Source organism: Zootoca vivipara, chromosome 6 (genome assembly GCF_965207765.1).
Source record: "Zootoca vivipara chromosome 6, rZooViv2.hap1.1, whole genome shotgun sequence".
Classification (NCBI taxonomy): domain Eukaryota; kingdom Metazoa; phylum Chordata; class Lepidosauria; order Squamata; family Lacertidae; genus Zootoca; species Zootoca vivipara.
Genome location: NC_142589.1, coordinates 33,284,018 through 33,304,954, shown reverse-complemented (window position 1 = coordinate 33,304,954; position 20,937 = coordinate 33,284,018). Strand labels below are relative to the sequence as shown.

Sequence of the window (20,937 nt, the reverse complement as noted above, 5' to 3'; positions counted from 1 at the left end):
CATTTAAATGGATTGATTTGAAAATGGTTTGCAACCTTTGTTTTATTTTAATTCTTTTCCAGCAAAGAGGCATTAGTCTTGACTTTGTGCCAGCTGTTTACAAAAGTTGAAGTGGAGGTGAGAACCAGAGAAATGCTGCTATTTTAAACCTGAATGTGTTGATTAGTTTACAAGCAATTGGTTTGCAAATGTTTGAGAACTGACATTGAGCAATGATAGAAAAGCTTCCTTTCTCTTCTTCCCTGCTAAATTGGACCTAGAGGGTTTGCCCCTCTCCCCAATCCTGTGCTTTAAATAATATCTCTTTTTATTTTTATTTTTAAAAAGCACGTACAGCCCTACACTAGTGGATAAATTGTTGTTGTTTAACCCTTGGCGTTTGCCAAAATAATTGGAAATACTTGGTTTGAGAAAGATACATTGACTGGGAGCACTGGTTACAGAGGTTTTTAGTACAGCTAATGTTTGCCATTGAGCAGTTTGCTTTTCTAATATATATGGATGTGCTGCCATCTACTGGCAGACCTGCTTATCTTCCCCAACAGATTTCATCAAGTTTGTATATTGCATGGATGCATACACACAGAGGCCCTATACTGCACTATACTTTTGAAGCAGCATCATACCACCTGAAACAGCCATGGCTTCCCCAAAGGAATCCTAGGAGGTGTGGTTTGTTAAGGGTCTTCAGTTGCTAGGGGACTCCTGTTTCCCTCCCAGAGCTACAATTCCCAGAGCTCCTGGAGGGGGGGATTGATTGTTATACCACTCTCGGAATTGTAGCTCTGTGAGGATTAGCAAACTAGAGCTCCCAGGATGCTTCAGGGGAATCTATGACTGCTTAAAGTGGTATGATATAGACTCATTGATAGATTTTATATAGGTAAAGGTAAAGGGGCCACTGACCATCAGGTCCAGTCGTGTCCGACTCTGGGGTTGCGGCGCTCATCTCGCTCTATAGGCCAAGGAAGCCGGCGTTTGTCCGCAGACAGCTTCCAGGTCATGTGGCCAGCATGACAAAGCTGCTTCTGGCGAACCAGAGCAGCACACGGAAACGCCGTTTACCTTCCCGCCGGAGCGGTCCCTATTTATCTACTTGCACTTTGATGTGCTTTCGAACTGCTAGGTTGGCAGGAGCTGGGACCGAGCAACCGGGCTTACCCCATTGCAGGGATTCGAACCGCTGACCTTCTGATCAGCAAGCCCTAGACTCTGTGGTTTAACCCACAGCGCCACCTGGGTCCCTTAGATTTTATATATGCATACATAAATAGATATACAGGTGATAGCCAACAATTGACATACATTAGACCTGTTGAAATAAATGGATTCAAAGTCCATTGATTTTTGTGGTCCTGAAATATAACCTACCCAGGTTATTAAGACTCTACTGGCTTGTGTAACTGCTTTTTTTAAAATTATTATTTCAGTTTCTTCCAGTCTACATTCCATCCGAGGAAGAAAAGAAGGATCCAGTCCTTTTTGCCAGTGGAGTCCGTAACAAAATGGCAAGGTGATGTGGGAATCCTTTTGCAAGGTTACCTTAAGGCGGCAGGTGGCTGGTGTAAAATTATATCAGGCTTGAATCCTTCCAGCCTGTGTGAGTGCCACCACATAATTGGTGGAGAACTCCTGGCTGGGGGCCAAACATGGCTCTTCAACCCTCTCTATCCAACCCTCAGGACTCTCCCTAAGCCAAACCCCTTCTCTCCAGGGCACACACAGAGAGGTCTCCTAACTGTCAGCACCCTTAATAAACTACAGCTCCCAGAATTCTTTGGGGGAAGCCACGGCTGTTTTACGTGGTACAGTGCTTTAAATGTACAGTGTGTCAAACATTCCTCAGCCTCCTTGAAAGGGAACATGAGCACATCAAAGGCCCTGCATCACACTCAAGAGATGGCCATCAAAATGTTTACTCTCTTTGATGATTTTTCAATGTAGTTTTGTTTCTCATTAACTGATGGCAAACAATCAACCAAAATGTGGGGAAATCTTTCAGCATAGCGCTAGTTTATACAGTCAGTGCTTTTACTTTGCCTAGAACAAGAAGATGAGCTTACCTTCTAAAGTGGTGTCATACATATGTTTAATTTCAGGGCTTTGGATGTGGCCACTACGGACCACACGTATGAAGACTGCCGCCTCATGATCTCGGCTGGACAGCTGACCTTGCCCATGGAGGCCGGATTGGTGGAATTCACCAAAATCAGCAAGAAACTGAAGTAAGTGTTTTGCTTTTGCTTGGTTCAGATGCAAGATTTGTTGGCTGTTGGATGCTTGACTTGAAAGATGCTCTGCTTGTATCCAACATCTGGAAGGCCACAGGTCCCTGCTGCATATGGATGGCAAACTCGAATGTGGCTCCTTGGATAGCTAATCCATCCATGCACAATAAAGAACTCCAGGGTTTGCAGATGTACAAGGGAAATAATGGGGCAGGGGGATAATCCAAAATAGCTCAAGCAGGATTGAGTGTGTTTAGTGGCCATGGGATGTTGGCTGACTGTAGGAAGAGGGAGACAGAACCATAAGGTGAAGGGGGAATGGAATGGAATGGAGCATGGAATGGTTCTGGCTGGCTGGCTGGCTGGCTGGCTGGCTGGCTGGCTGGCTGGCACCGTGAACAGGAGCACACTACTTTGCTACTTTTCTTTTACTTTTGAGCTCTCAGTGGCCTTTACTAATGGCAAGTGGGGCCTCTGGACTCTTTCTTCCCTTTCAATAGTCTTAAATGGGACAGCATCAGAGAGCAGTTGGACCAGTTTGCTGCGGTCGCCAGCACCTCCAAGGGGGGCAGGATTGGAATCGAGGAGTTTGCCAACTACCTGAAGCTGCCCGTCTCAGATGCTCTCGAACAGCTGTTTGCCCTATTTGACAGGGTAAGCATGCTCCCCCACTCCCCCCCATAATCCTTTCTGCAGAAGCTGTGCTTGCAATTCAATCCTCATGCAGTCTTCTTCTTTTATAAAAAGAATCCAAATTTACCATAAGGAGGAGAGATGATGGGTGAGTAGGGGAACAGCATAGAATCAGTGCAAGGAAGGAGGCACATGGAATGAGGTTAAAAAGAGTCTGGTGTCTCCAGGGAAAGGGTTTGCAACTCCAAGTGCACAGTAAGAAGCAGCTGCCTTTGTTCATGTGCAGCAGAGGGTGGAGTTCTGCAATACCCATGAATTCCAACTGTGAAATATGACATGTATGGGCATGGCAGGCGGTAATTGCTTTGACAGATCAGTTGCTCTTGTAGCGCACACCCAACTGTGCTCTTCTCAGACGCCCTCGGAGCTTTTTGGAAGGTGTTTGGTTCTCTCCGAATCTTCGCCATGTTCCTCGTTCAGGCTTTGTTGGACACCGCTACCGGTGGCAGTGGTGGCGGTGGTGGTAGCGCTGGAGGAGCCCTGCTGAGAAGCATTGCAGGAGGAGGTGGGGGTGGGGGTGCTGGCGGAGCCCTTCTGAGAAGCATTGCAGGAGGAGGTGGTGGCGGTGCTGGCGGAGCCCTCATGAAAGGCCTCGGAGGCGGAGGTGGTGCTGGAGGAGCCTTGGTGAGAGGCCTCGGGGGGCTCTTGGCAGGAGGAGGAGGAGGAGGTGGCGGAAGCAAAGCAGGGAACATTATGGGGATCGTCGGGGGGATCGTCAACATCATCAGCGAAGCGGCAGCTCAGTACACTCCTGAGCCGCCACCGACCCCCCGCAGCCATTTTGCGAACGTGGAAGCCAACGAGAGCGAGGAGATGCGCCAGTTCCGCCGCCTCTTTGCCCAGCTGGCTGGCGATGACATGGAGGTGTGCCCCACGGAGCTGATGGAGATCCTCAACAAGGTGATGGCCAGGCACCAGGACCTGAAAGGCGGGGGCTTCAGCCTGGACACCTGCCGGAGCATGGTATCCGTCATGGACAGTGACACCACGGGCAAGCTGGACTTCTACCAGTTCAGATACCTGTGGAACAACATCAAGAAGTGGCAGTGCGTTTTCAAGCAGCACATGGGCCCGGCGGGGACCATCGAAATGGCCCATCTGCCTGACGCCTTCAAGGCTGCCGGCTTCCACCTGCACGAGCAGATCTACGCGCTGATCATCCGCCGGTACGCCGACGAAGACGGCAGCATGGATTTCAACAACTTCATCAGCTGCCTGGTGCGCCTGGATGGCATGTTCCGAGCCTTCAAGTCCCTGGACAGGGCTGGCGATGGCAAAGTACGGATGAACGTCCAGGACTGGCTGCAGTTGACCATGTACTCTTGAAAGCAAGTCAGGGGGCGGTTTCTAGCTTCAGACTGCAAGCGCTACTTTTTAGTTACATAACTGGACTCTGTTCCTTTCTGGAAACGAGGCTGACTCTCTTGCACCATCGTTATGTTTTAGGCTTGCCAGGGAGATAGGCAAGGTAGGGGAGGTTGTAAACTTACATCTAGCTTTACTCAAGGTGCTCGTTTTAGCTTTGTTGTCTATGATTTTCACCTTTTTCCTTTAAGTGCTTTTGTTTAAATAATGAGAATGGCTGGTGTGTTTTAGAAATGCATTGTTTATCATTTCAGCAGCATGCATACACATTGCTTGTGTAAGCTGTACTTATGTCTAGGACCAAAACTGTGTATTTTAAAAAGTGCCTAAATTGGGCAGAAAAGAATGTTGCTTTTCACAGGCAGCAATAGTGTGTTGAAGGGTGTGGGGTGCCTCTGATATATAGTGTAGTTATACTGCAGCAAAATGCATCGCTGTGTGAAGGCAGAACTCCTGCCCCCTCCCAAAGAAACCTCCTCAAATCTTTCCCCTCCCTCCGCAGATGTTTACTGTACACCATCAGGGTCTTGCAGAGACCAGTTCCCATTCCCATGCCACCTCCCATTTTGGTCCCTCCCCCCCCCAACAGACACCTCATCATTCTGTAACTGCTAGCTTGTTTTTGGGTGGTGCTGTTCTTCTGAAACGTGACTGGCACTCAGCCACCCAAGTCCGCTGTTAGCTGGAATGCTGTAAACTTAGACACAGGAATGGGTACTGGGGGGAGAGCGAGTTGCAAGCTGAGTAAAGTTGTAGTCCGTAGCTTTTCGTTCGGTGTTTTCCATCATTTTGCCCAAGGGCACTTTTGAATCCCAAGCAAGCACTGACAAAGTAGATATTCGGCTAATTCGTGGTCATGAAGGGGTGAAAATAAGGGCGAATAAACTTGGGTCAAAACAACAAAGAAGGAGATTTCTGCCATTTATTTGATCATGTTGCAGCCCCAGGGAGAGAAGCACCGGAGCGATCTCCACCCTTCAGCACCAGGGTGGCCAACCTGCTCGAGACTGCCCTGGTCTTATACCAAACGAGGTCCTTTCTCCATGGCACCACACTGGCATTGCAATATGCAGCAACATCGCCAGTCTACATATTTGACGTTCTGCTTTTGAGGATTGGGGAGAAGGAAAAAAGGTGCACAGTCACAGAGAGATAACACACACAGAGAGAGAACACTGAACTCCACATTGTAAACTCTCTGCTCCCTTTCTTGTATGTGCCCCAGGTTTGCACCTCTTCTAAAACCACCTCTTCATGTTTCCACCATGTTACCAGTTCTGACTTTATGTTGAATCCTGGCTCCCTTCTTTTTCTTTTTCAGACCTAAACCCAGGTGTTTGCGTGTTTAGTAAACGGAGTGTGCCGGGATGATTCATATTTTCTTGGCAAGTCCTTTCTCAAATTTAAAAACCCAGACACCTATTTTTGGCATGGCTCATCTCCCCACCCAAAGTGGGAACGCCCTGCCATGTCCATTGTTCATATCGGTTTTTGGAATGGTGTTATTTGAATAGCTGCAGCTGGTCTGGCTGGGAGGGCCTCTGTAAGCATTGTATGATGTGCACAGCCAATCCTTGCTGGCTATTTTCCTCTTCTTTTTGTAAAAAGAAGCTGGTTTTTTTGGGGTGGGGGGCATTTGGAACTGGAAAAGTAGGTGATGGTGGAGTGGGGAGATAATCACTGACTTAGCTGTCTTTGCAACAGGTGCTCCATCTCTAGGAAGTTCCAAATTTATGTTTGCTCTGTCAAAGGTGCTAAAAGCTACAACATTCAAAATAATTTTAATTATGATTACTGCTCACTCCAATTGCCAACCCTGCCTGCCCACCAAGCTCTTTGTCAACTCACTTCCATTTACACATCACCCACCCCTCCCTCCAAGCCCTCCCCTGACCACTTGCTGCAACCCCACCCCTTTTTAAAGGAGAGGGGCAAGATTCAGAGAGCAGTTTGCCATATCACGCTTTGAAGTGTGTCCCCCTTTCTGTTAAAATGATCACCTGGGCCTCCTGCTACCCACACAGCTTGCTTCCTCACCTGCCTGCCACCTGTTGGCAGGCAGGTGAACTGCAGCGTGACAATTGCCTTACATTTATATGCATATAGGAGGAATGAAGGTTCATTGTGTTTTCAGTTTTGACTGTTAACCTCTATCTTATGAAGCTTCACTGGGCACTTTCTGCATACTTTCTCTGCAGCTTTCGTATTTGCATCCTTGAGGACATAAAAATGCAAGCATTATTGAAGATAACACATAAAATTGCATGTTATTATTCCATTGCCTGTCAGGATTGCCTATATTAGTCAAAACTGCATGTTTACCAGGAGACATTCACACTAAATGCTGGTGAATTTCTAGAAGGTTTGAAAAGGAAATTTGCAGATTGCTGCAGTAGTGTGGAGAATTTCACTTTAAGACTGAAAATAGGAGAAAATATTAACTATTTCTTCGTGATGGTAATGGCAAAAGGGGTTTGGCAGGTATCTACCAACATCGGCTTTTGATGCCAACTCAACACACTAGTACCAGTATGCTACAAATCTATCCTTTATTTTAGTACAGGAGGCAGAAAAGAAGAGAAATCAAGGCTTGTGATCTTTGCTACATTAACAAATAAAATAACTTTTATTTGTCTTTGCAAGCCAGTTCCCCCCCCCCCGAGGATCCCCCCCCTTACTGGGGATGCAGATGGGGGGGAGGCAGTTAAATGTGCTAATTCCAGTTTGCACACATTCCATTCTTTTAAGGCAGAGCCCATCCCTTCCTCTGCCTTAAAGTCTGGAAACTGGCCAGTCTCCTGAGGGCTGGTATGCCAGCCTCTTTCAGATGATGTGTATAGCCAGTGGCTTGAAATGGAGCCTGCCCCTTGCACTTGAATATTGTGTGTGGGTACACACACACACACACACACACACACACACACACACACCACATATAAATGTTTACATAAAGGATATATTTTGTAAGAAGAACAAACAAATAAATAAAAGCCTAATAAAGCAAAATAAACAGAAATGTTAGGCTTGCCATACGTCCGGGAATTTCTAGACATGTACTCATTTGGGGGTCCTTCATGCACATCCAGGGGAATTTTACATTTTAAAGCAAATGTCTAGGATATGGGTTGTGTGTGTGTGTGTGTGTGTGTGTGTGTGTGTGTGTGTGTACGTACCAGCAGCTCTGGTTCAGGCTCTGGCACGGACACAATTGCCCTAAAAAAGTTCAACAACTTTTTGTGTCCAGATTTTTTACCCCTTGAAATATGGCAAACCTAAGAAATGTATAAGACCCAAAACATATTAAGCAGTCCAATCTTATGGGTCAGGGAATCATCACAAGATGTCTAAGCAGTTGGTGGTTGCAGCTTTATGTATATAACAGAGGGGAGGGCATTCCACAGAAGAGGGGCAACAACAGAAAACACCCATTTTTGCGTCACTGCCCTGTGATATTCTGTAGGGTGTGGTGTGACAAGTAGAACTCGCTGTGAAGATGAATTGATGGTTGATCATTTTTTTGGAACTATAGCTCTGTGAGGGGAATAGGGGTCCCCTAATGACTCTCAGCACCCTCAACAAACTGCGGCTTCCATAATCCTTTGGGGGAAGCCATGGCTGATTAGAGTGGCGTCATAGTGCTTTAAATGTATGCTGTGGATGTGGCCCAACAATGTCAGGGCGGAGAGAGCAGCACATACCCTTTGAATGTTGCCCTGCATTTCTTACAGAATGGAGATGGTACCATAGACTTCAGAGAGTACGTTATTGGTTTGACCGTAGTTTGCAACCCTGCCAACACAGAACAGACCATTCAAATGGCATTTCAGGTAAGTCCTCAAGCTTAGCATCTTAACTCCAAAAAGAGTTCAGCTATACATAAAAACTTTCAAAATCCATGGGGGGGGGAGTGTCTCTAACAAAGTACTGCTCAGAGTAGACCCATTGAAATCAAGGGACTTAGTAGAGTAGCCATGGGCATTATTGTTAATGGGTTTAATGTTTTTTAAAAGATAGATTGCTGCAAACTAAGGGGGGGGGAGAGTTTTTAAAATCTAAATTATTGCACAGAAACTGCAGTGTGTAGATACAGCCAGAGTTTCCTGATGAAATAGAAAATGCCTAATGCCTCCATATGGCACTGTTTTCCTTTAATTTCTTTAAAAAAATATTTACCTTATTGATTAAATGATTCCTTTCAAGAAAGCTCATGCATTAAATGAATTATCAAATGCTTATATTTATATAGTCTGTTGATCTAGTCTATTTATCTAAACTGCAGCCTTAACAAAAATGCCCAACTCACATTAAACAGTGATGTATGGTTTGCTCAAATTCCTAACCCTCCCTTGATGTGCCATGCCACCAACCTCCATCTATTGAGGGTTCCTCTATAATTCCCTTGACTTATTTAACAGTAAAGCCCCTTTGGCTGTTCCCAATGTAACAACGGTTCCCATTGCAAAACATCAGCACGTGCCTCTTTTCTACAGCTCTTTGACGTTGATGAAGATGGCATCATAAATGAAGACGAATTCAGCTTAATTATGCGTTCAGCACTTGGGCTTCCAAGCCTTGACGTTTCTAATCTGTTCAAGGAAATAGACGCTGACAACTCTAAAAAGCTCTCCTATGGTAAGTGTCTAAACAAGCCTAAACTGTCATGGCTTCCTTGGGAATTGTTGTCTGGACCTGAGATTGCCGAGTCCCTTAGGTGAATCCTTAGGTCAGGCATAGGCAACCTTGGCTCTTCAGATGTTTTGGAACTACAACTCCCATGATCCCTGACCACTGCCCCAGCTAGGGATCATGGGAGTTGTAGTTCCAAAACATCTGGAGAGCCAGGGTTGCCTATGCCTGCCTTAGGTTTTGCCTACTGTCCCAGTGGTTCTGTGCAGAAACCAATGATATCTCAATAAGGTGGAGCTCCTTTTACATTTGTAGTATAACTATGCATTTATTGTTGTAAGTATGGTGCCCCCTAAAAGTTGTAATTAACTTATCATCTTTGGATATCACGTTTCCAGCGCTTCCAGTCTGTTGCTCTTTTCAGGTGGGATTCGAGTTGTACATTTAGAGTGGTTTTGGTGGTATTGAGCAACCAACTCCCTTTTGCAAAAGATTGGACTTTTTGTGACATGGAAAGTGGTGGGGAAATGCTCTGGAAAGTGTGGGGCAACACCCACAACGTCATCTAACCTCCCTACAAGCAAATGAGAACAAAGGCTCTTTAAAGAGCCAGTGGTGTCTAATCTCCTTGCAAACAAATCAGATTGAATGTGCAGAATGTCTATCTGGACGTACCCTTAATCCTAGTTTAGTGCAGGGGGAGGAACCTCCGGTCCAAATTAGTGTTCTCAGAGGTATTTATTTGCCCTGCAAGGCTGCTTTTCCCCCAGCGAAGCCAAGCTACCCCACATCTGATGTCATGGGGAGTCAGGTGGGGGGGGGGGAGGTTAAAGCTGCGGCTGAAGAAGAACAATTGGAAGACTTAAAGTGCAATCTCAAGTGTTCCTTAACAAGTAGAGCTAGCATTCAGCAGCTTTTGAATTTAGTGCCAAAAGGAAGGCCCAATCAGATGGGTTTCACCCAGAAGCTCCTAACTGGAGCTCCTGAATGGAGCCAGTTTACCCTGACATGGAAACAGGGACAGTAGCCTTTTGTCTGAGCCTAATGCTGTGGTTTAATATTAACTGTGGTTTGTTTAAACAATCCAATTTTCTGGTACAGTACATGTTTTGAAGTTGGCTAGTCTCAGTCAAAACACAGGTTATCAGTCCAGACGACATGATGAGCTGCACTCAGGGCCGGCTCTAGGTAGAGTCCCGGTGGTGCGGGGTGCCAGGGCGCCGGGCCAGTAGGTGGGGCACTGCGCAGCAAAGCCGTGCAGAAGCCATGCTGCGCCCTGCGAGGGCGGGGGTGCCAGAGCGATCTCCGCCCCTCAGCACCAGGGCGCCTGACCTGCTCGAGACTGCCCTGGCTGCACTTCAGCAAAAGCAGAAGCTCATGCTAAAGCTATGGTTTAATGCAATGTCCAAACTCCCCCAGTGTTAGAAATAACTTCTTGTGTTTCTCGATTTTCAGAAGAGTTCAAGGATTTTGCTCTGAAACATCCCGAATATGCCAAACTGTTTACAACGTACCTCGAGCTACAGCGTTGCCAAATATTTCCAGAGACAGAATTTACTTGCAGCACGCCGACTGTGAAAACCCCAGTTTCAGAAATTGCCTCAGTGCCAAGGAATAAAGTTTGTCCTCAGGCCAGTGATGATGACCATTCCATTGTCAGTGTCTCTGATAAAAAAGAAGACTGAATCTAAAAGGCTGAATATATTTGAGTCTGTGTTGATGTTTTGTATTTTATTTTTAATATAAAGAGAATACGGATTTTCTTCTTTTTTTAAAAAAATGCCGTTTTTACATTTTTATCAGAGAAGGCAAAGAGAGAGAAAAATAATTGCTTAAAAGTTATCCAACTAGTTTTAATGAGTCAATTATTTTATTTATTATTTTTATCACTTAGGCTGCATTAATTGCAACCCTGTTTCATTGGGCTGCTTGCACTGAGGCAAAATGCAATACAATGGTTACTCTCTTGGAAAGAATGCCATTGATGTCCCCACCCCACCCCCCGGATTTGTGGCAAAATGTTTCCAAACAGTTAAAAACTATTTCTGGAGTAGCAAACAGATTGCTCTAAGCTAACTTGGCCTTCTGGAGCAGAAGTGGAAATGTAAGATCATAAATTAATAGGGTTGGACCTTGCATTTGGGGTGACCTATGTATCGGAACGCGGGTGGTGCTGTGGGTTAAACCACAGAGCCTAGGGCTTGCTGATCAGAAGGTGGGCGGTTTGAATCCCCGCGACGGGGTGAGCTCCTGTTGCTCGGTCCCTGCTCCTGCCAACCTCGCAATTCGAAAGCACGCCAAAGTGCAAGTAGATAAATAGGTACCGCTCCAGCGGGAAGGTAAACGGTGTTTCCGTGCGCTGCTCTGGTTTGCCAGAAGCGGCTTAGTCATGCTGGCCACTTGACCTGGAAGCTGTACGCCGGCTCCCTTAGTCCGCGTCTGGACCTAATGGTCAGGGGTCACCTTTACCTTTGCCTATGTATCAGAACTAAGATTATGATGTCTCATTCTTTTGTAGTTGTCCTTGTCTACCCCCTTCATTCTACCCCCAGAGTCTATGCCTTCCTCCACCTTCCTCTTCCCTTCTCTGAATTAGTATCTGATTTCAGTTCTGCGAACTGATTGGTCTATTGGATGACCACCTTGATTGACCATCCCCCCTTTCTTTGGAAAAAGGAAAGCATATCATGGATGCAATATGGGAGAAATCTGGTGGACTGTACTCTTTTATCCCTCGGTTAAGCAGGAAGAAGGTAAGAGAAGGCCCTTGCTTGGAAACCGCCTCACTCCCATGATAAAACAAGCAGTAAGTCTTCCTTTTGGACACTTGACGTGTTGGCTGATCAGATGACACCCTCAACGTTCTGAGACAGCTGTACAAGGACTGTATCAGTCCCAAAAATAGTCATAATTTTGCTCCTCACTGTTATTCCATTTGCGGCCCTCTTGAGGGTCATTTCCCAATTGACTGTGTCTGCATTGTACCTACTGAGAAACCAGGTGGGCATGGTTTCTCTGATATCTTTCTTGGCCTGTGTCCTGGGGTTAACTTCAACTGGGGAAATGGTAGAATAGGAGAGGAGGGTGTATAGATTGAGAAGAGAAAATCCTCTATACACTGATATGGATCTGTAACCCCATCCTCAAGGAGCTGCATTTGTCTTTCTTTATTTCTTTAATGCAGGAGATCTAATCACCACGTCACACTAGCTGGTCTGATAGTATCCTCACAGGCTATCTTACCAGCCAGCTAACTATTTTTGAAGGTTCGTCAGCAGAGTACATCTGTCTATAGAATAAATGTGTGTGTATTGAGAAAGGGGAACGTGCTCACTCAGGGGATTTTGGCCTTGTAACTATACTGAAAAGCCATTTTACAATATGTTTGCACTCCACAAAATATTGCCTAGTGTTGTCTATCTTAGCCTAACAAATGCCTGTCTTGTCCTTATCTGGCCACCTTGGTTGGAAGCGGTCTTCTGGAGTAGAAAAGATGTGAATATTATAGGAAGTAAATTAAAAATAAAATAATATGGTTTATTTGCACATGATGGTGTATGTGGTTGGCTTTGTGCTTAAAATAAGAGCTGGATCTGCTGCTATAGGCTTTCGTGTGTGACTGGCACTAGTTCGGTGTTTTAAAAATTAGAGCTGTAGATTCAGCAGCTGTGTAATGAATGTTTACTCCTAGGATGTCATGAGAGAAAGTGGACTGAAGGTGTATGGATTGGTGCAATTTTTGAGCTAATTAGGGTCTGGCTACTTTATTTTAAATCTGTGGATGCTGCTCCAAGGTGGAAAAGAGGGATATAAATGTATCAGATACAAAAACTTAAGTGCTCTTGAGTAGAGATAAAGGAGAAATTCAATTCAATGCACATAAGAAAAATTGATCAATCTTTCACTTTCCAAAACAATATCCAAACCAAAACACAGCTTTCCTTCAAATGCCACTCTTACCTGAATTTTACAATGCAATTTTCCAACCAATGTTTTTTTTAAAAAAAAAATGCATGTATTTTCAAAAGATTGGGTCCATGTTGCGCAGCATCCATTAAGCAAGACATCCCCTTTGGATTTAAACATAGTGGGTGATGCTCATTGGGGCTGGTAGGGTGTAAGACAGGAGCCCAACAGTAGGTGGAGCCAGAGCCAATGATAGCTAGAGCCAGATAAGTCTAGTGTTGTTTCCATCCACCTCCCTGATGAGTTCTGCAAGAGGCAACACTGAGACTAAGGAGGAGGAAGCTGGTGGTCATTGGACTAACTCTGGACTAACCTCTGGACTAACTGCAAGAAGACAGACAGACAGACAGACAGACAGACAGACAGACGGGGCTGGCTGAGGGCACACTGTGGCTGGTAGCACAATGACTTAATGGACCAGGGTTAATCTTGCATTGGACTGTGGTCCAATGCTAAGTGCAAGGAAATAGGGCTGATAGCCACATGTGTGCAAAGCAAGCAAGAATTCAGTGAAGGAGGAAATGTACTTTTACTAAAGTTATGTCTATAATTGCAGAAGTGAAGCTCCTTACATTTCTGGAATTGCAGGTGGGAAAGCATAGGGGTTCATTCTTGGAAAGAATATCCGAGTTTCTGGATCCTAAACAATAAATATCAGGAAAGAACACCCAAGTTCTAAATAGTAAAATGCATTCTATAAACCATAGGTAGGATATTGCCTTTCAGATTAACAAATAAGGTTGCTATATTGTTTCCATGTGCTTTATGGTTTCCTGTTTATGTATGGTGTTTCCTCTTCAAAGCTTGTGGGTTTTATGTGCTTTTTAAATAAACATTGAAATGATGCGGTGTCTCCATATATGAAAAACGTGATCATCGAAAAGCTCCAAATGGTTTCTGAATCATTTTTTGTAATTGTTGAAATGAGGTGTTTCTCTGTACTGTATTTGGGAACCAAAGACAGAGTGAGGGACCTCCATATTCCCAGACTGTCCCTGTCCTCTCAGCTGACCTCCCTATCTCTTTGATGTTAGACTGATATGTCTTAGGTTGCATCCTGTTTACAACTTCCTCCTCCTTCTCACACTTCTCTCTCGGACCTCAAGATGAGAGGTGGCCTTGGAACTGCCCTCTAAGAGCAAAAGAGGAAGATTAGCTAGGTTAGAACTAGAAACAATTCTATCCAAGTTCTGCACTTCCAGCAATTATTTTGTTATTTTTTATTACTTTCAAATATCTCTGTGTGTGTGGTTGCAACAGGTAAAGTCTATTCTGTAACCAGGTTCAATAGCTGTACGCTGCACACTTAGCATACCAAAAGTGCTCCATTAGGTAAGTGGGGTCTTGCTTCCAAGAACATGCTCAACAGCCAGGGAAGGGGAATTCAATTTGGTATGCATTTAAGGCTGAATCTGTCAAATTCACACTTTGCAGGACAGTCTGTGAACCGAAACACAACTAGCCATTGAAATTCACGTGTACCAGAATTTTGCAATGCAGTTCTCCAGCCAGCTAAGGTTTGCAAAAAACGTGTAAGATATCCTAACCAAATTTTGCCTGATGGTCAGCTGCCCTGCCAATAGAGGTGCTATTTCATTTCAATGACCTTTTTTCATCCATTTCATCCATTACTTTAAAAGCCAAAGTGAAAAAAGCCAAAGCTGTAAATAATAATAATAATTTTTTCTCCCTCTCGGGTCACATTGTAGCAGGCTGTGAGCGCTTAAGAGTCTCACCCTCAATTACTATTTGCAGGAAATCAGAAGCCAAACCTCTTGTGACATTAAGGAGGTGTGTTCGCCATCTGCTTGAAAATGTGGATATTTCATTAGGAGGGAAGTTAACCTGACATTTCATTAAGCCAAAATGCAAACACAGTCATTTAATTTGATCAAAAGGCAGCCGGTATGCTTTGAAGCCTGGTCCTGCATGTGTTTACTCGGAAGCAAGGCTTACTGAGTTCACTATGACTTGGTCCTTGGACTGCATATTTCATCGGGGGGGGGGAGCCTGCAGTAGGGGGCTTTAATTGCTTCTTGTTTCTTGAGATACAAAAGAACCTGCTGAGAGAAATATTTTTACATGATAAACAGACAGCAGTCACTAAGGTAAAGGTGAAGGACCCCTGGACGGTTAAGTCCAGTCAAAGGTGACTATGGGGTGTGGCGCTCATCTTGCTTTTCAGGCCAAGGGAGCTGGCGTTTGTCCCATAGCTGCCAAGTTTTCCCTTTTCTCGCGAGGAAGCCTATTCAGCATAAGGGGAAATCCCTTAAAAAAAGGGATAACTTGGCAGCTATGGTTTGTCCGCAGACAGCTTTCCAGGTCATGTGGCCAGCATGACATCTGCTCAACAACCAAAGCTAATTTCCCCCCTCCCACTCTTATTTCAAAGCTATTTTTGTCTTTGTATCAGAAAGGCACCAGGCCAATTTGGTTGCCAATAAATATTGCTGCAAACATTTCTGAGATCATGGCCTTTCCAATGAGTGGCTCCTGTCTAGGTTTGTTTATTGTCTTACTTCAAATGTTGTGAGGATCCTATGTCCTTTTAAAAATGTGTTTTTGGGGGTGGGGTAGGGTTATTGGGTTGTTGTTTTTATTTTGATTATGTATTTTGTGGTTTCCTATTTTGATTTTATTCTGTGAACCGCCCTGAGACCTCCAAGTATAGGGCAGTATATAAATTCTAACAACAACAACCGCTTCTGGTGCAACAGGACATTGTGACAAGTGCCAGAGTGCATGGAAATGCTGTTTACCTTCTCACCACAGTGGTACCTGTTTACCTCCTTGCACTGGTGTGCTTTTGAACTGCTAGGTTGGCAGGAGCTGGGACAGAGCAACGGGAGCTCACCACCGTCTCACGGATTCCAACCACTGACCTTCCAATCAGCAAGCACAAGAGACTCGGTGGTTGTGGCGAGGTACACCGGACGTTTAACGGTCTATTGACCCAGTACCTCCCTCACCTATGTTCTTCCCTTACTGCTACCAGCCAGTAAGTCTGTGTACTGGTACACAAATATTGGATTCCAGTCAGGTGAAAAGTAAACCAAACAATTAATTTTATTTAGGTGATGATCTTACAAGCATATAAATTCTTAATGGTTTCTCAAGTACTTTTACTTAAACTTAACCTTTAGAATTAGTTCCCCCCTTTTCCTCCCTGACTGAAGTTCCCTTCTTATTACTCTTTCAGATTCTGCACCACAGCTCACCTCACTAGCTTTTCTAACCCTCTCTCTATCTCAAAATTCTCTCCACCTCTCTCATCAACTCCCATCAACTCCCCCTTCTGACTGACTGCTTCTCCTTATATACCCCTGCTTCTGCCTATTGGCTATTTACCTCCCTTGCAACTTAACTCTTGCTAGACCCCTAGAGGTGAAACGCCACAGTGGTTGACACACACACCCAGTTTGTAGAGGATGGATGAACCTAGATTACTCACTTTTATCTTAAATTCAAGGTTGTTAAGAGACCCCTATTCCCTCAGAGGTACAATTCACAGAATACATCAAGAGTCAATCCCTCTTCCCAAGGAATTTAGGGAATTGTAGCTCTTGGAGGAAAATCATGGCCCTTTAAAGTGGTGTGCTACTGCTTTAACAGTGCAGATGAGGTCTTATAGCATGTGAATCAGGCTGCTGAAATCCTTGAACAAAGAATGAAGGCTCCTTATCTTCATTCCCCCCACCCATAATTTTTTATTGAAACTTTAGGCTCCTTCTCTTCAGATGTTCTTGCTGTACATCCAGATTCCAGGGGGCGTGGCTCCCCACTCATGCTTTGTGGACAGCAAAGCCGCCCTCATCAGATTATGGTTTTGTCACAACTATGGAATCTGAGAGGTGTTCAACCTCTGAGTCAAGATCACTTGATCCCAGCTATGCGAGAGCCAGCTGAGATGTGCTTGGCGATGAGAGAAGGGCAATCAGAAATACTCTTTTAATTCTTATAATAATAATAATAATAATTTATTATTTATACCCCGCCCATCTGGCCGGGTTCCCCCAGCCACTCTGGGCGGCTTCCAACAAAACAGAAATTCTAAAATACAGAGATCCATCAAACATTAAAATACAGAAATCCATCAAACATTAAAAGCTTCCCTAAACAGGGCTGCCTTGAGATGCCTTCTAAAGGTCTGGTAATTGTTGTTCTCTTTGACCTCTAGTGGGAGGGCATTCCACAGGGTGGGTGCCACTACCGAGAAGGCCCTCTGCCTGGTTCCCTGTAACTTGGCTTCTCGTAGTGAGGGAACCGCCAGAAGGCCCTCGGAGCTGGACCTCAGTGTCCGGGCAGAACGATGGGGGTGGAGACGCTCCTTCAGGTATACCGGACCGAGGCCGTTTAGGGCTTTAAAGGTCAACGCCAACACTTTGAATTGTGCTCGGAAACGTACTGGGAGCCAATGTAGGTCTTTCAGGACCGGTGTTATGTGGTCTCGGCGGCCGCTCCCAGTCACCAGTCTAGCTGCCGCATTCTGGATTAGTTGTAGTTTCCGGGTCACCTTCAAAGGTAGCCCCACGTAGAGCGCATTGCAGTAGTCCAAGCGAGAGATAACTAGAGCATGCACCACTCTGGAGAGACAGTCAGTGGGCAGGTAGGGACTCAGCCTGCGTACCAGATGGAGCTGATAAACAGCTGTCTTGGACACAGAGTTGACCTGTGCCTCCATGGACAGCTGTGAGTCTAAGATGACTCCCAGGCTGCGCACCTGGTCTTTCAGGGGCACAGTTACCCCATTCAGGACCAGGGAGTCCTCCACACCCGCCCGCCTCCTGTCCCCCACAAACAGTACTTCTGTCTTGTCAGGATTCAATCTCAATCTGTTAGCCGCCATCCATCCTCCAACCGCCTCCAAGCACTCACACAGGACCTTCACCGCCTTCACTGGTTCTGATTTAAAAGAGAGGTAGAGCTGGGTATCATCAGCATACTGATGGACACCCAGCCCAAACCCCCTGATGATCTCTCCCAGCGGCTGCATATAGATGTTAAAAAGCATGGGGGAGAGGACAGAACCCTGAGGCACCCCACAAGTGAGAGCCCAGGGGTCTGAACACTCATCCCCCACCACCACTTTCTGAACACGGCCCAGGAGGAAGGAGCGGAACCACTGCATGACAGTGCCCCCAGCTCCCAAACCCTCTAGACGATCCAGAAGGATGTTATGGTCGATGGTGTCAAAAGCCGCTGAGAGATCCAGCAGAACAAGGAAACAGCTCTTACCTTTGTCCCTAGCCCGCCGGAGATCATCGACCAGTGCGACCAAGGCAGTTTCAGTCCCATGATGAGGCCTGAATCCTGACTGGAAGGGATCTTATCTTACAGGTTTCCAGGTTATGGTTACTGGTGTTATCCTGAAAGCTGGCAAGGGAGAGTAGAGAAAGGGTGCCCTCTGGTGGTTTATGGCTTATTTTGCATAGGACATGCCCCACAGTGAGAAGACAAGTGGGCTCCTCCGTGCAACCCATCTTTGAGGATTCATGATAATTTTCTTACACAGAGGTTAGATTATACCCAGGCATTCATTTTGGTTGTTTTGTGGGCCAGTTATATGACAGTAAACAAATATGATTGGCTGGTGTGGTATTTAAACATCTTCCCTTTAGTCATTTGTTCATTCCAAACTTTTCACTGTCACCTTCTGAAACTGAAAAGGCCTAGTTGACATGATGATAGATGATATAGACAGACAGACAGACAGACAGACAGACAGACAGACAGACAGACAGACAGACAGACAGATATGGCCTTTACCATTGTGTGTGTGTGTGGATGTGGATGTGGATGCGTTGTGCTAGAGTGACAGAGTGCTTTAATCCACTTTAAATGAGCAATCCCACATCACTCCCTCAAAATACTGACAGTGTCCTAATGAGAGGCTTCCACATGTTGCATTCTGTGAGTGCATAATCTGTATACCTGTGTACAGAAACAGTAGGGCCATATACCTGTATCAGTTATTCACATGTAACACTTAGCGAGCTTACAGTCTTTGAACATAGTAGTTGAATTTTACAAAGCAACAAATGTGCACCCTGTCACAGAAACACTTGTCCACGTGCAGAGAGATCTTGCACCTCCCTCTGTTCCTGGGTAACGTGTAAATGAGCCTTTGGCACTGGAAGGCCAATATCTGAAGCACCCCCTACCCCACATACTACTAAGGTATCCACAAGATCTGTGCCCACCAATGTCACTTCTTCCACATCTCTTTTGTTTATGAGCCATTGAACATGGATCATGCCTCTTGCTTGCCTGGATGGAAGGAATTATGACTTAAAAAATAAACAAAATAAAACTGGTTGCCTTATAATATAGTGTGCCTGAATCTTACGCAAGAGAGCTGGGTTTCCAAGGCTAATGTGTCTATGTGAAAGTCGTGCATAGTCAAAATTGGAGCCGCCCCACAGCTAGCCAGCTTGGGGTGAAGAGAGAGCTGGTGTGCCAAGCAAGCCTTGGCTGGGAGGCAAGGCTGAGAGCTTAAAATCACTTTTTGCAGCAGGTCTGCTTGGGGTTACCCAGCACCAGGGCCGTCTTAAGCGTATCTGGCACCCTGGCGCCGTGGTGCGAAGATTCCTCCGGCGGTGCCCCCCGCCCCATTTCCCAGCGTTGCTGCCACAGGCACAGCAGCGTGGCGCCCCCCGGTGGCCCGGCGGCCTGTCGCATTGCGCCACCCAGCCTTGCCTTAGAGCCGGCCCTGCCCAGCACGAAGAGCACTTTTAAGCTCTCTGCCTTGCTTTTGGGGGCAAGGCGCACAGATTCTTCGAGTACTAGGGATGCTCTTGTGAGATGCCATGGGGCAATCTCAGTTCCTGTGCGATGAATCCGTACCCGTCCTGCATATAGTTGAAAACATGCAAGTTAAATGGGCGTCAGATGTGGGTCTCTCTCTCTCTCTCTCTCTCTCTCTCTCTCTCTCTCTCTCTCTCTCTCTCTCTCTCTCTCTCTCTCTCTCTCTCTGAAGTTGGAGCTCCCTGGAGTTCCCCAGATTCACCACCTGTTATGTCCCATTCACATCAAAAAATCAAAAATAAGAACACACTGAAGTCCAGCTGATAAGGAAGAAAGGTCCTTTACTTACTGTTGCTTCATATTCACAAGGACAGCTTCAGATTCTAAACCACATGGCTGGAGCTACTTTCATGGCATCCTCGTGCCAGGAAAGAGGGAGAAGAAAGAGAGCGAGCAGGAGGAAGGGGCAGAGGTTAGGTGTTCAGTGGGAACCACACATTCCATATTCCCTGACTACCTGTTCGTCCCATCCCTGCCTCTTACTGGCTGGTGGCCTGCAAGGATGCTTATGCCCAACAAGATAAAGGTTCTCACAAATTTATAGCCTAAGCTGTACAAGGCTTCATAGGCAGGACCAGTCTGTCCACGGGGCAAGGTGACACCGCCAGGCAGCTGACACTTGCCACTGTCAGGCTGCTGTCAGATGCTTGCCACCCCTTCCTGCTCAACCATGACACCAGCCCCACTGCCGCACCTCCTCCTCTGATGCCTGGAGGTGGCCCAGGGAAGCCCCCTTCCAATGGTGATGCTCTGCAAGCACTTTTCCTCTAGGAAAAGCACTCATGGGGTCTCACCCCCTGCTTTCCGACTGTGGTGATCTGCAGGCACTTGTGGAGCCTTGCCTGCCCTTGAATGCCTAGCCCCACTCCCGATGATGCTGATTTTCACACTCCTTCCTTTTCTCATCCCAGTGCTGCAGCCAGCCTGCCATCTCATTAAACTGGTAGGGGAGTCATTACCGGCACCCTGAATTGGGCCAGTTGCCAGTACAGCTGCTATAATGAGTGAGTCGTGTCAGAGGTGGTTTTAGAGTGGCATGCCTGGTGAGCTGCAGGGGGCGCCAAAACAATGCTGTAGAACCGAGTGTGAGAGGCAGGGGGGGGCACACCGAATGGCTAGCATTGCACAGGGCACCGCTGAAATTTGAGAAACCCAAAGTCTTCCACTGGTCATGTGCTCCCTGTAACCAGCCCAGGCGGCAGCTCTTTGGGCCAGTTGCAGTTTCTGATATTCAAAGGCATCCCCACATAGAGCA

At 46.1% G+C, this 20,937-nt stretch overlaps 2 protein-coding genes across 3 annotated transcripts in view; both read left to right on the top strand.

Moving 5' to 3' along the window:
- Positions 1–13,723, top strand: part of LPCAT2 (lysophosphatidylcholine acyltransferase 2) — a 34,946-nt gene extending 21,223 nt beyond the window's left edge. The window contains exons 8-14 of the mRNA XM_035119363.3: positions 63–117; positions 1,431–1,513; positions 2,100–2,225; positions 2,729–2,882; positions 8,015–8,113; positions 8,777–8,918; positions 10,368–13,723. Of these exons, the coding sequence (XP_034975254.3) occupies positions 63–117; positions 1,431–1,513; positions 2,100–2,225; positions 2,729–2,882; positions 8,015–8,113; positions 8,777–8,918; positions 10,368–10,597 (889 nt within the window). The 3' untranslated portion in view covers positions 10,598–13,723. The remainder of the gene's footprint in view (positions 1–62; positions 118–1,430; positions 1,514–2,099; positions 2,226–2,728; positions 2,883–8,014; positions 8,114–8,776; positions 8,919–10,367) is intronic.
- On the top strand, positions 3,151–5,193 carry CAPNS2 (calpain small subunit 2). Of its 2 annotated transcripts, XM_088671930.1 has the most exons (2): positions 3,209–3,426; positions 3,478–5,193. In XM_088671930.1, the coding sequence occupies exons 1-2, from the start codon at positions 3,327–3,329 to the stop codon at positions 4,245–4,247; spliced, it is 870 nt and encodes a 289-aa protein (XP_088528056.1). In that variant the 5' UTR covers positions 3,209–3,326; the 3' UTR covers positions 4,248–5,193. The 2 variants fall into 2 exon arrangements, with proteins under 2 accessions (XP_034975255.2, XP_088528056.1); XM_035119364.3 differs by having other exon boundaries at positions 3,151–5,193.
- Positions 13,724–20,937: the final 7,214 nt, after the last annotated feature.